Source organism: Nomascus leucogenys, chromosome 12, assembly GCF_006542625.1.
Source record: "Nomascus leucogenys isolate Asia chromosome 12, Asia_NLE_v1, whole genome shotgun sequence".
Lineage (NCBI taxonomy): Eukaryota > Metazoa > Chordata > Mammalia > Primates > Hylobatidae > Nomascus > Nomascus leucogenys.
This window is the reverse complement of record NC_044392.1, coordinates 22,226,385-22,240,953: the sequence shown is the minus strand read 5'-3', so window position 1 is coordinate 22,240,953 and position 14,569 is coordinate 22,226,385. Positions and strand designations below refer to the sequence as shown.

The window sequence follows — 14,569 nt, the reverse complement described above, 5'->3', positions numbered from 1 at the left end:
GTCCATTTGTTCCAAGGTATAGTTTAAATCCATTGTTTCTTCGTTGACTTTTTGTCTTGATGTCCTGTCTTGTGCTGTCAGTGGAGTATTGAAGTCCCCCACTGTTATGTGTTACTGTCTATCTCATTTCTTAGGTCTATTAGTAATTGTTTTATAAATTTGGGAGCTCCAGTGTTAAGTGCATATATGTTTAGGATTGTGATATTTTCCTGTTGGACAAGGCCTTTACCATTATATAGTGTCCCTCTTTGTCTCTTTAACTGCTGTTGCTTTAAGGTTTGTTTTGTCTGATATAAGAATAGCTACCCCTGCTTGCTTTTGGTGTCCATTTGCTGAAATGCCTTTTCCAACCTTTTTGTTTCAGTTTATATGAGTCCTTATGTGTTAGGTGAGTCTCCTGAAGGGAGCAGATGGTTGGTGAGTTCTTATCCATTCTGCAGTTCTGTATCTTTTAAGTGGAGCATTTAAACCATTTACATTCAATGTTACTATTGAGATGTGAGGTACCATTGCATTCATCGTGCTATTTGTTGACTTTGTACCTTGGTTTTTGGTTTTTATTTTCCCTTTTTAAATGTTCATTTTTTTTTTGTTTTATAAGTCTTGTGTGATTTATGCTTTAAAGAGGTTCTGTTTTGATGTGTTTCCAGGATTAGGGCTCTTTTTAACAGTTCTTGTAGTGGTGGCTTGGTAGTGGTGAATTCTCTCAGCATTTGTTTGTCTGGAAAAGACTATATCTTTCCTTCATATATGATGCTTAGTTTCGCTGGATACAAAATTCTTGGCTGGTAATTGTTTTGTTTGAGGAGGCTGAAGATAGGGCCCCAATCCCTTCTAGCTTGTAGGGTTTCTGCTGAGAAAACTGCTGTTAATCTGTTAGGTTTTCCTTTATAGGGTACCTGATGCTTTTGTCTCACAGATGTTAAGATTCTTTCCTTCGTCTTAACTTTAGATAACCTGATGACAATGTGCCTAGGCAATGATCTTTTTGTGATGAATTTCCCAGGTGTTCTTTGTGCTTTGTATTTGGATGTCTAGATCTCTAGCAAGGCCAGGGAAGTTTTCCTCAATTATTCCCCCAAATATGTTTTCCAAACTTTTAGATTTCTCTTCTTTCTCAGGAACATCAATTATTCTTTTTTTAATCCACAAAAAATTATAATGTAAGTTAAAGTACAAATGAGGGTTCATTTTTTTTACTCATCATATTGGCAAAAATTAAGAAATTGCAAGATACAGTCATGCACTGCATAAGGATGTTTTAGTCAACAACAGACTGCAGATAAGACAGCAGTCCCATAAGATTATAAGACTGTATTTTTACTATACCTTTTCTATGTTAAGATACACAAATACAAACCATTGTGTTACAGTTGCCTACAGTATTCAGTGTAGTACATGCTGTACAGGTTTATAGCCTGGGAGCAAAAGGTTATATAGCCAAGGTGTGTGTGGTGGGCTATACCCTCTGTTTGTGTAAGTACACTATGAGGAACATCAATTATTCTTGGGTTTGGTCATTTAACATAATCCCAGACTTCTTGGAGGCTTTGTTCATATTTTCTTTTTCTTTTTTCTTTGTCTCTGTTGGATTGGGTTAATTTGAAGACCTTGTCTTCGAGCTCTGAACTTCTTTCTTCTACTTGTTCAATTCTATTGCTGAGACTTTGCAGAGCATTTTGCAGTTCTGTAAGTGTGCCCAATTTCCCTGAAGTTTTGATTGCTTTTTCTTTATGCTATCTATTTCCTTGAATATTTCTCCCTTTGTTTCTTGTATCATTTTTTGGATTTCCTTGCATTGGGCTTCGCCTTTCTCTGGTGCCTCCCTGATTAGCTTAATAATTAACATCCTGAATTCTTTTTCATGTAAATCAGGGATTTCTTCTTGGTTTGGAACCACTGCTGGTGAGCTAGTGTGATTTTCTGGGGGTGTTAAAGAGCCTTGTTTTGTCATAGTACCAGAGTTGGTTTTTTGGTTCCTTCTCATTTGGGTAAGCTCTGTCAGAGGGAAAGTATAGGGCTGAAGTCTTTTGTTCAGATTCTTTTGTCCCACGGAGTTTTCCCTTGATGTAGTACTCTCCCCCTTTTCCTATGGAGGTGGCTTCCTATGAGCTGAACTGTAGTGATGTTATCTCTCTTCTTGGTCTAGCCACCCAGCAAGCCTACCTGGTTCTGGGCTGGTGCCAGGGGTTATCTGCACAGAGTCCTGTGATGTGAACCATCTATGGCTCCCTCAGCCGTGGATACCAGCACCTGTTCTAGTGGAGGTGGCAGCGGGCGTGAAACAGTTCATGAGGTTCTTAGCTTTGGTGGTTTAATGTTCTGTTTTTGTGCTGCTTGGTCTCCTGCCGGGAGATGGCACTTTCCAAAGAGCATCAGCTATGATAGTATGGAGAGGAACCGGTGGTGGGCAGAGCCCCAGAACTCCCAAGAATATATTTCTTCATATACCCTACCCACCCTTTGTCTTCAGCTACCAGGTTGGGGCAGGGCTAGGCGTGTCTGAGCTCAGATTCTTCTTGGGCAGGTCTTGCTGTAGCTGCTGTGGGGAATGGGAGTGAGTTTCCCAGGTCAGTGGAGTTATGTACCTAGGAGGATTATGGCTGCCTCTGCTGAGTCATACAGTTTGTCAGGGAAGTGGGGGAAAGCAGGTAGTCGCAGACCTACCCCGGCCTCCACACAATCTGAAGGGCTGGTCTTACTCCCACCAGGCCCCCACTAACAGCCCTGAGGCTGTTTCCAGGCAGTGGGCAAGCAGGACTTGAGAACTTGTCCCATGCTACCTGCCTCCCAGCTGCAAAAGAAAAGAATTTTGGTTCTTCTTCCCCCTGTGGAGTCTGCACGCTGGATTCATGCCATCCCCTGAGTTCTAGCAGGAGGCACCTCGCCTGATTCAAATTGTTACAAAGTTCAGCTGGAGACTTCCTTCTCCCTGTGGCATTTTCCCCTGCGCCTCTGGCCGCCCTCCAGAAGGATCCCTGTGGTGCCAGGCAGGAATGGCCTGCTTGGGGACCCTGCGAACTCCTAGAGCCTTTCCCACTGCTTCCTCTACCCTTGTATTTCACTCGGCTCTCTAAATTGACTCAGCTCCAGGTAAGGTTGGAAACTTCTCCTGCAAACCAGACCTTCAGTTTCCCCAGTGGGGGTGTGTTCGGGAGTGGAGGGTCTCCCTTTCCCACTTTCGCAGTTTGGGCACTCACAGTATTTGGGGTGTCTCCCAGGTCCTGCAAGAGCAGTCCACTGCCTTCAGAGAGTCTTTGGGTCCTCTTGGGATTCCTGCTTTGTTCTTGCAGTCATTCTGGAGCTAAAATTTCTGATGTGAGCCTCCACACACTGCTCTGTCCATCTGAGTTGGAGCTACAATCTAGTCCTACCTCCCATCCACCAGGATGATCTTCTCTTTTATCTGATGATGAATCTTAATATAACATCCATACTTGATCATTATGCCTAAGTTTGAATATCTGAAGTGACAGAGAACTACTTTCAGAAAGACTCCGTTCATTTTTGGTGAGCACTGAGTATTAGAACATTAATTCTTTCTATTGAACTAAATGTAATACGTCTCCTCGTAGCTTTAGCATTTTCTGCGAACTGGTCCTAGTTCAGTCTTTTGTGGTTAATATGAACGGGGCTGATTTGTCCTCCATATTATAATATTTCCAACATTTGAAAACAACTATATTCAACCTAAGTCTGTTTTTTGATTTTCTGTTCTTTTCTATTGATCTATTAATGGGTCATTACCACAATATTTTAATTATTGAGGCTTTATGATACATTTTCTTCTTTTTTTTTTTTTTTTGACTTTTAAGTTCAGGGTACATGTGCAGGTTTGTCACAAAGGTAAACTTGTGTCATGGAGGTTTGTTGTACAGAGTATTTCATCACCTAGGTATCAAGCCTAGTAGCCATTAGTTGTTTTTCTTGATCCTCTCCCTCCGTCCACCCTCCACCATCCGAAAGGCCCTGGTATGTATTGTTGCCCTTTATGTGTCCATGTGGTCTCATCATTTAGCTCCCACTTAACAGGCAAAATGTAGTATTTGGTTTTCTCTTCTTGTGTTAGTTTGCTAAGAATAATGGCCTCTAGCTCCATCCATGTCCCTGCAAATGACATGATCTTGTTCTTTTTTTATGGCTGCATAGTATTCCATGGTGTATATGTACTGCATTTTCTTTATCCAGTCTATCATTGATGGAGATTTAGGTTAATTCCATGTCATTGCTATTGTGTATAGTGCTGCAATGAACATACACATGCATGTGTCTTTATTATAGAATGATTTATATTCCTTCCGGTATGTACTTAGTAATGGGATTGCTGGGTCAAATGGTATTTCTGTCTTTAGATCTTTGAAGAATCACCACGCTGTCTTCCACCATGGCTGAACTAATTTACACTCCCACCGACAGTGTATAAGTGATCCTTTCTCTCCACAACCTTGCCAGCATCTGTTATTTTTCGACTTTATAATAGTTGCCATTCTGACTGGTGTTAGATGGTAGCTCATTATGGTTTTGATTTGTATTTCTCTAATGATCAGTGATGTTGAGCTTTTTCTCATATGATTATTGGCCACATTTATGTCTTTTCAAAACTGTCTATTCATGTCCTTTGCCCACTTTTTTATGGGGTTGTTTTTTGCTTGTAAATTTGTTTAAGTTCCTCATAGATGTTGGATATTAGACCTTTGTCGGATACATAGTTTGCAAAAATTTTCTCCCATTCTGTAGGTTGTCTGTTTACTCTATGGATAGTTTCTTTTACTGTCCAGAGCTCTTTAATTTAATTAGATATCCCATTTGTCAATTTTTGCTTCTGTCACAATTGTTTTTGGCATCTTCATTGTGAAATCTTTTCCCATTTCTATGTCCAGAATGGTATTGCCGAGGTTGTCTTCCAGGGTTTTTATAGTTTTGGGTTTTACATTTAAGCCTTTAATCCCATCTTCAGTTAATTTTTGTATATGGCATAAGGAAGGGTTCCAGTTTCAATTTTCTCCATATGGCTATCCAGTTATCCCAGCACCATTTATTGAATAGGGAATTCTTTCCCTATTGCTTGTTTTCGTCAGCTTTGTTGAAGATCAGATGGTTTGTCGGTGTGAAGTCTTATTTCTGGGTTCTCCATTTTGTTCCATTGGTGTATGTGTCTGTTCTTGTATTATACCATGCTGTTTTGGTGACTGTAGCCCTGTACTATACTTTGAAGTTGGGTAGTGTGATGCCTTCAGCTTTGTTCTTTTTTCTTAGGATTGCCTCGCTATTCAGGCTTCTTCTTGATTCCTTATGAATTTTAAAATAGTTTTTTTCTAGTTCTGTGAAGAATGTCAATGGTAGTTTGATAGGAATAGCATTGAATCTATAAATTGCCCTTGCCAGTATGACCATTTTAACGATATTGATTCCTCCTTTTTATGAATATGGAATGTTTTTCCATTTGTGTCATCTGTGATTTCTTTGAGCAGTGGTTTGTAGTTCTCCTTTTAGAAATCTTTCACCTTCCTAGTTAGCTATATTCCTAAGGGACTATGGCAGGCACCACTGTACCTGGCTATTTTTCTATATAACTTTATAAGCTAGTTCTTAAAAATAAGACTTTTTAAAACTAGCATAATATTAAATTTATATATTAACTTAGAGCAGACATGTTTATGATGCTGAATTGTATTATCCAAGAATATGGAATATAGGATGTCTACTTTTATGCCTTTAAATCATATCTTATTTGTTTGCTCATTTTGTACGTTTCTTATTAGGTTTATGCCTGAATATTTTATTTTTTGCTATTTTAAATGAGACATTCTTTTCCATTATATCTTCTAACTAGTAACTGTATATATATATATATAGTTATATATATACAGGATATATATTATATATATACAGATTTTATATATATATAATCAATTTCTGTATTTTAATTTAATTTAATTTTGTTTTGTTTTTTGAGATTGGATCATACTCTGTCACCCAGGCTGGAGTTCAGCGGTCCAGTTATGGCTTACTGCAGCCTTGACCTCCTGTGCTCAAGCAGTCCTCTCACCTCAGCCTCCTGAGTAGGTGGGATTATAGGTGCATGGCACCATGCCTGGCTAATTTTTAATTTCATAGAGACAGGGTCTTGCTATGTTGCCTAGGCTGGCTTGAATTCCTGAGCTCAAGTGATCCTCCTGCCTCAGCTTCCCAAAGTGCTGGGATTACAGATGTTCGCCACCATTCCTATTTTAATTTTATATGCTGTGACTTTACTAAATTCTCTTATTGTATTTCTCTCTCCTCCTCCTGCTGCTCTTCCCCTTACTGTTTTTCGTAGTTTTTCAGTGGATTCTTTGGGGTTTTCTAGATACTTAATCAAATCATCTACAAATAGGGATAGTTTTACCTCTTTCTTTTCAATTCTGATACTTCTAGTTGCTTTTTCTTGTTTAATTGTATTAAATAATTCTTCTAATTCAGTATTAAATAGTAGTGGAGATAAGCATCCTTTTCTTGTTTCTGACTTTAGCAGGAATGCCTTTAGTGATTTACCTTTAAGAAATATGCTGGCATTTGAGCTGATTTATAATTTAATTTATTTGTTCTTTCTTCAAAAGTCTTAGATATCCACCTGGGGTCATTTTTCTTCTACCTTAACCTTTAGAATTTTCTTTAATGAAGATCTCCTGGTGGCAAACTCAGTTTTTGTTTGTCTGAAAATGCCTTTATTTCACCCTCATTCTTAAATTTGTTTTGCTGCGTATGCTATTAATTCTAGGATGGTGTTCTTTTCTCTCAGCACATCGTTATTGTTTTTACTGTTTTCTGGATTTTGTTGTTATTGAACTGACCATTGAGAATCCAGCTGTCAGTTCCTTTGAAGTGAATTCATCTCTTCTCTCTATTTTTAAGGTCGTCTTTTTGTCTTTGCTCTGATTAATGTGGAGATGGATTTTCTTTTCTTTTAAATTTTGCTTGGGATTCTCTTGATTTCCTGAATGTTTAATTTGGTATCTTTTGTTAGATCTGGAAAATTCTCAGTCATCTATTCAAATATTGCCTCTACTGCATTTGCTCTCTTCTTTCCTTCTAGACCTCTAAATGAATGTGTGTTGGAATCAATCCCCCATGTCTCTTAACCTTCTTTCATATTCTCTATCTCTCTATTTCTCTGCATTGCATCCTGAATAATTTTTCTGGCTTACCATCCAGTTCACTAATTTGCCCTCCAATTGAATTTCATCTGCCATTAAACCTTTCTGTTGAGTTTTTAAATTAAATTGCTGAAGTCCTATTTGATTCTTTTTTTAAGTCTGATCATTTTTGTAATCTTTTTCTCTTTGCTCATATTTTCAATCTCTTATTTCTTTAAATAGGTTAAATATAACTTTTGTAGTCTGATAATTCTAATACATGATATATCTGTATAAGAATGTTTATTGCAGCATAGTATAATAGCAAAATACTAGAAACAATATGAATGTTGATCAGTAGGAGATTAGTTAAATACAACATGGTACATTGAAATAATGGAATTCTATGCAGATAAAGTAGATGTTTAAGTAGTTAAATAAATATAATCCATGATATATTATTGAAAAAAGCAGATTATAGAATATAAGATACATTATTTCATTTATATTAAAATGTTTATAGATGCGAAAAGCAGTCTAGCAGAATATTCAGCAAATGATAAAAATTGTTAACTCAGAGTTAAGATTCTTAATTCCTCTGTAGTGTTCAAATATTTTATAGCAAGAATGTTATCAAGAAAAAAGTATTTTCATTTTGTAAAAATATCCTAATACATTGTGACTATTTTTCTATACATATTTCTACGGCATAATTTAACATTGCTATAAAGTATTTTGTTATATGGCTTACACCATAATTTATTTCCACTTGTTCAGCTCCCATTCTGAACTGCCTTTTGCCCTCCTCCCAAGCCCATCACCAGACCTCTCCTCTCTTTACCCTGTCTCAACCCCTGCAGGGGCATTTGTAGCTTATTGCTAGCTTTTGCTTTTATAAATATTGCTGCTGTAAACATCCAGAGGACGTTTTTAAATCTATATAAGTAGACTCCTTTGAGGTGTTCAACACTGATGACTCCTTCTTTCTTCTCTTTGGGCTTTCCTCATGGCCTCTCATACTTCAGAGGCTACTTCTGGCTGCCTTTTCAGGCTCCTCTTTCTTCCCTAGCATTTTATTTTATTTTTTTCAGAGGTTTGAAAATCTATTATTGTTTTCCTTGAGTATAGGCTTTTGATTTCATCTGATTTTTTTTTTTGAGGCAGCAATTTCCTATTTATTTATTTTAATTGACAAATAAAAATTGTATATATTTATTGTATACAACATGACGTTTTGAAGTATGTGTACAATGTGGAGTGGCCAAATTATTTTTCTAAAAATAACAGCTTTATTGAGACACAATTCATGTAATATATACAATTCAGTAATAGTTTGTGGTATATTCACAAAGTTGTGCAGTGATAATCACTATTGAATTCCAGAACATTTTAATCATTCCCAAAAAGAAAATCCATACTGATTAGCAGTCACTCAAATTTCCCCTATCTTCTCAGGCCCTGGAAACACTACACAGTTTCTGGCTCTATGCATTTGCCTATTCTGGACATCTCATGTAAATGGAATTATACAGTATGTGGCCTTTTGTGCTTATTTCCCTTAGCATAGTGTTTTCAGAGGTCAGCCACATTGTTGCCTGCATCAGAACATCATTCCTTTTTTTTTTTCCCAATAGGTTTTTGGGGAACAGGTCATAGTTGGTTACATGAGTAGGTTCTTTAGTGATAATTTCTCAGATTTTGGTGCACCCATCACCCAAGCAGTGTACACTGTACCCAATGTGTAGTCTTTTTTTTTTTTTTTGAGATGGAGTCTTTTATCCCTCCTCACCTCCCACCCTTTTCCCCTGAATCCCCGAAGTCCATTGTATCATTCTTATGGCTTTGCTTCCTCATAGCTTAGCTCCCACTTATGAGTGAGAACATACAGTATTTGGTTTCCCATTCCTGAGTTACTTCACTTAGAATAACGGTCTCCAAATGCCATTATTTCATTCCTTTTTATGGCTGAGTGGTATTCCATGGTGTATATATACCACATTTTCTTTATTCACTCATTGATTGATGGGCATTTGGGCTGGTTCCATATTTTTGCAATTGTGAATTTTGCTGCTATAAACATGCATGTACAATTATCTTTTTCATGTAATGACTGCTTTTTCTCTGGGTAGATACCCAGGAGTGGGATTGCTGGATCAAATGGTAGATCTACTTTTAGTTCTTTAAGGAATCGCTACACTGTTTTCCATAGATCCCTAGCATTTTATGTAACTGGGTTACTGTCTAATTCTCTGGCTACTTCACAAGTTTGCCTTTAGGATGTAATTTACTTTCTTGGCTTTAATTAAATGCAGATAACTGTCAGATCTCTATTTTTAGCCCAATTCTTCCATCTTAAACTCCAGATCCATATATTCACCTTCTTGCTGGATATTTTCACTTGGGTATCTCAGTGGTACCTCCAACTCTCATAGCCTAATCTGAACTCATCTCTCTCCAAACCTATTTATCCAATTTTGTTCATTGTCTCTGTGAATGGCATTGTCATCTCTCTAGTGGTCTAAACTGCAAACCAAGTGTCATTCAAGACGTGCATTTTCTCTAACCATCCCGTGTCCATCCAGTCAATCACTAGGACTTACCTTTTAAATATCTCTTAAATCCTCCTTTTCCTTCTCTTCGTTCCTGCAACCACTGTTTTGTTCACGCTCCTTTTCTTTTCCTCTGCTTCCCTTTCTTCCTCTTCTTTAAAGCTATTCTCCTGTTGCTAGAATGATTGTTTTGAAATGCAAAGCAAATCAACCAATTTATTAGAGCCTCATTGCCTTCAGGATAAGAGCCAATCATCTCCCTGGCTTGACAGTCTAGCCCTTTCTCTATGATTGCACTCCTATTCATTTGTCTCCCAGTTTTTGTCCTATTGAACTATGCTCTCTCAGATCCAATCATGTGCATAGAACATCCTCTGCCCAGAGCTGCTTCTTTTCCTTCCCCATCCTTCAAGAAAAAACTCAAACATTGTCTCCTTCAGGAAACCTTCCTGACCAACTCCCTCTTTTACCCAGTCCACTACCTGGTCTAAATTAGGTGCTCCTACTATGTGAATGTATGCTTTCATTGTATTTTCTTGTCCATGAAATTATCAGTTTCTTAAGGATAGGGACTATTCTTATCAACCTTTGTATCCTTGTCACTAGCACAGTACCCAGCTGCAGGATTAGTGCTCATTAAATATTTTGAACAAATAATCGCTAATATTTATATACACCCTTTAATCATAATATTGGTTTATCTCACAGGAGGCTGTAAAAGAATTCATTGAGCCTGAAATAGATGAATCTTTTAAAGAAGATGAAGAAGAAAGTAAGGAGGATAGGAAACTTCAGGAGGAAAATAAAGAGAAAGCAAAAGAAGTAAGATTATTTGGTATTTGTTTTTCCTCCTACATACATACATATATATGTTTTAGAGACAAGGTCTTGCTCTGTCACCCAGGTTGGAGTGCTGTGGTATCATCATAGCTCACCGTAACCTCGAACCGTGGGGCTCAAATGATCCTCCTGCCTCAGCCTCTTGAGTAGCTGGGACTACAGGCGTGCACCACCATGCCTAGCTAATTTTTAAAATTTTTTTTATAGAGATGGGATCTTGCTATGCCCAGGCTGGTCTTGAACTGGTCTCAAGCGATCCTCTTACCTCAGCCTCCTAAAGTGCTGGGATTACAGATATGAGCCACCATGCCTGGACCCCCACTTTATATATATATATATAGTGGGGGGAAAATTATAGACACACACAGACAGTGGAGAATAGAAGTAGGTGGTCTGGAGTGAACTCCAGTTTCCTTCTTTTCCTCATATAGATTTAGCCAAACCTGCAGAAATATTTATCTTTGTCACTTTAGTTTCAGAGGAAGGGATGTTTCTTTTCCCTTCTAAATCCAGCCATTTCCCATTAGCCTCATTTATACCTATATTCCTATTAACTACACAATCTACCTCTCACTCTGGTGCTATTTTTTTAGCCCTTCATTGCCACATTTTTCAGATAACACTTTAAAACTCCATATTTCCACTTGTTCAGCTCCCATTCTGAGCTGCCCTTTGCCCTCCTCCCAGGCCCATCACCAGACCTCTCCTCCCTTTACCCTGTCTCAACCCCTGCAGGGGCATTTGTAGTAATAGAAACCCTTCCTGGGACATTTGTAATAATAATAATAATACAATGATTACCAAAAATTGAGTGCCTATCATGAGTGATATACTTTGCACATATTATCTCTTATCTATGCAACACAGCTTCAAGGTTTATATTATTGCCCCCATTTTACAGATAAGAAAACTGAAGCTCAGAGAGGTTGACTGACTTACTCAAAATCATATAGCTGTAAGTGGCAGAACCAATATTCAAACCCAGTTAAGTCTAGCACAAGACCCCTTGCTAATTCTTAGATTGACTACTATTGCCTTTGGCTTCCTAGAACTCATGATTGCCTAACACTCTCTACAATGTCTTGATTTACTTCTCTGATATGTTTCTTCTCTGTATATAGTTTAAGTGTTGGCATGACTCCAGACTCTGAAATAGGTCTTCTACTCACTGCACAGGCAGGACAACAGAACAGAAATATTATGTAACACCCAAGCCTATTTCAATCAGCATTTTCTGTTTTATTTCTGGTAAAGTGCTTGGTATATAGAAGGCACAGAATTAATGGAAATTGTCAGAGGTGTCTTAACCAGAGTGACTCCATCTTGAATAAAGTCCAGATAAAGCAAAACCTACTGGGTTACTTTCCCAGGAAATTGGACACTCTTAGTCACAAGATGTTTATGGTTGAGGAAACGAGTTAATGGAAGAAGGCATTCTCAGTTTAAAAATGGGTTTCACTTTAAAGATAATGGTACTGTTACAGGAAAGGGGTCACGATTCAGACCCCAGGAGAGGATTCTTGGATCTTGCACAAGAAAGAATTCAGAGCGAGTTTGCAGTCCAAAGTGAAAGCAAGTTTATTAAGAAAGTAAAGGAATAAAAGAACGGCTACTCCATAGACAGAGTAGCCTTAAGGGCTGCTGGTTGCCCATTTTCTTGATGATATGCTGAACAAGGGGTGGGTTATTCATGCCTCCCCTTTTTAGACCATATAGGGTAACTTCCTGACATTGCCATGGCATTTGTAAACTGTCATGGCGCTGATGGGAGTATAGCAGTGAGGACGACCAGAGGTCGCTCTTGTGGCCATTGTGGTTTTAGTGGGTTTTGACCGGCTTCTTTCCTGCAACCTGTTTTATCAGCAAGGTCTTTATGACCTGTATTTTGTGCTGACCTTTTGTCTCATCCTATGACTTAGAATGCCTTAACCATCTGGGGAGGCAGCCCAGTAGGTTTTAGCCTCATTGTACCCAGCTACTCTTTAAGATGGAGTTTTTCTGGTTCATATGTCTCTGACAGTATACTCATAAATTATTGCTGAAATCAACAGTTACACTAGAGAATAATAATACTAATAGCCTGTCACAAGCTGATCACCAGCCTTTATAATAAAGTACACTATTCTTAGCGTTAGTATCCTATATAAGCAAGCATTATGTTTATGTTAAGGGCATTTCTCCTCTTGCTTTCTGAGGATACCCAACTCTGTAATAGAGTAATTTCTAGTAAACTGCTTTTACTTTACTATATTCTGAGACTCACCCTGAATTTTATCCTGTGTGAGATCGAAGAACCCGCTCTTGGGGTCTGGTAACAACCTTTTCTGGTAACAAAACCATTACTACTACTACTACTACTGCTCTTACTACTACCACCTGTAGACTTAGTTCGGCCCCTTTCCTCTCTATTTTACAAGCACCTGTTCAGCCTTTCGATATCACTTTCTCTGTTAATAATTCCTGAAGTACCTAGGAAGAATGCATGACCCTTTTCTGGGTGCACACAGCCCTTGGATCACACTTTTATGCTAACAGTAATCATGTTATACCATAATTATTCATTTTATTATCTATCTCTCCTATAGTACTGTCAGTTCCTGGAACCTGGAAGAAATCCTCATTGTTTTTCCCATAGTTGTATCCCCTTGTCCACACTCCCCATCCTACCAGTTTTTCACAGCATTTGCTATGTGAAAGTCTTCAAAAATGCTTGTTGTATGATTAAAGGAAGTGGAAAATGTAAGCTTCCAACATGGTGCCAGGAAACTTGCTACCGTGCCAGGAAACTTGCTGGGGTGCCACACCAGCTTGCTAACAGGTCCACATGTTTCTGTGTTCTAGCAACCTTCAACATCTACAGAGAAGGAAAAACTCATTCGATTCATTGGAGAAGATGAAAATGTTCATTCCAAACCTCTATTTGAAGCAGATGTGTTGTCTTCCTGGGTATGTATCTGAAACCCAACTAGGGAATTCAACACTATTTAGCATTACATAAAAATGATATGGTGCTAACATAACTTTCAGCTACTCTAAGGGGACTAGGGGTTCCTAAGTCATGTATTTTACAGATATTTTTCTTCCAACATAATTCCTGGAAAACTCCTTTTTTCACCTTAACTTTACAAAAGCTTCTCATTCTCATCTTTAAACCTCTTTTTTTTTTGATAGAGTTTTGCTCTGCCTCCCGGGTTCAAGCGATTCTCCTGTCTCAGTCTCTGGAGTAGCTGGGATTACAGGTTCCTGCCACCATGCCCGGCTAATTTTTGTACTTTTAGTAGGGACAGGGTTTCACCGTGTTGGCCAGGCTGGTCTTGATCTCCCGACCTCAGGTGATCCATCCACCTCAGCCTCCCAAAGAGCTGGGATTGCAGATGCGAGCCATTGCGCCCGGCCTAAACCCCATTTTAACATCAGTATTTCATCTCTTTCCTTAGTTTAACTATCTTTTGGTCGCTATTTGACTAATTGTTAAACATTCATTTAGTAGACTTTATTGAGAGCTATGATAATAAGCACATACCCCTAAGAACAATAACTGTCGGGAAACTGGAAACTTAGAGACAGTAGCTGTGGACACTCAGCAAGAAAGCAGATTTAAAATGTCTCCACAGAAGTTTGGTTGTAGGACCATGGTAGACTTCAGTCAGCTCTAGATCAGTATCTTACTCTCTACAGAATACTGTGACTTTAAGAGTTTATGGATGGGCTTTATCCCACTAATTCCCTGAAGTGGTGGTAATATTTTGTATGTATGTTCATATTGTGCATTTTCTTGGATTGGGGGATCAATAGATTTTGTCAAATTTCTCCATCCTAAAGTTAAGAACAATTTCATTGTTAGGGGTGTGGGAGCCATAGGCTCTTGGCCCCCTAAAAATTTGCTGAAAAATCACTGGTGTGAGGCAAATTGATTAATAGGAGAAAAGGCATATACATTTGTTTAACATGTATACATAAGAGCCTTCAGAATGAAGATCCAGAAGCTAATATACCATCCTGAGGCCACAGTAAAGAATACAGACTGAGTACGGCTAGAAACAGGTTAACTTGGTGAATCAGGTT

At 38.3% G+C, this 14,569-nt stretch overlaps 1 protein-coding gene across 1 annotated transcript in view; it reads left to right on the top strand.

The window, feature by feature from the left end:
• AXDND1 (axonemal dynein light chain domain containing 1) overlaps window positions 1–14,569 on the top strand; it is a 192,567-nt gene that overhangs the window by 152,356 nt on the left and 25,642 nt on the right. The window contains exons 22-23 of the mRNA XM_003258953.2: window positions 10,373–10,486; window positions 13,346–13,450. Coding sequence (XP_003259001.2) covers window positions 10,373–10,486; window positions 13,346–13,450 — 219 coding nt within the window. The remainder of the gene's footprint in view (window positions 1–10,372; window positions 10,487–13,345; window positions 13,451–14,569) is intronic.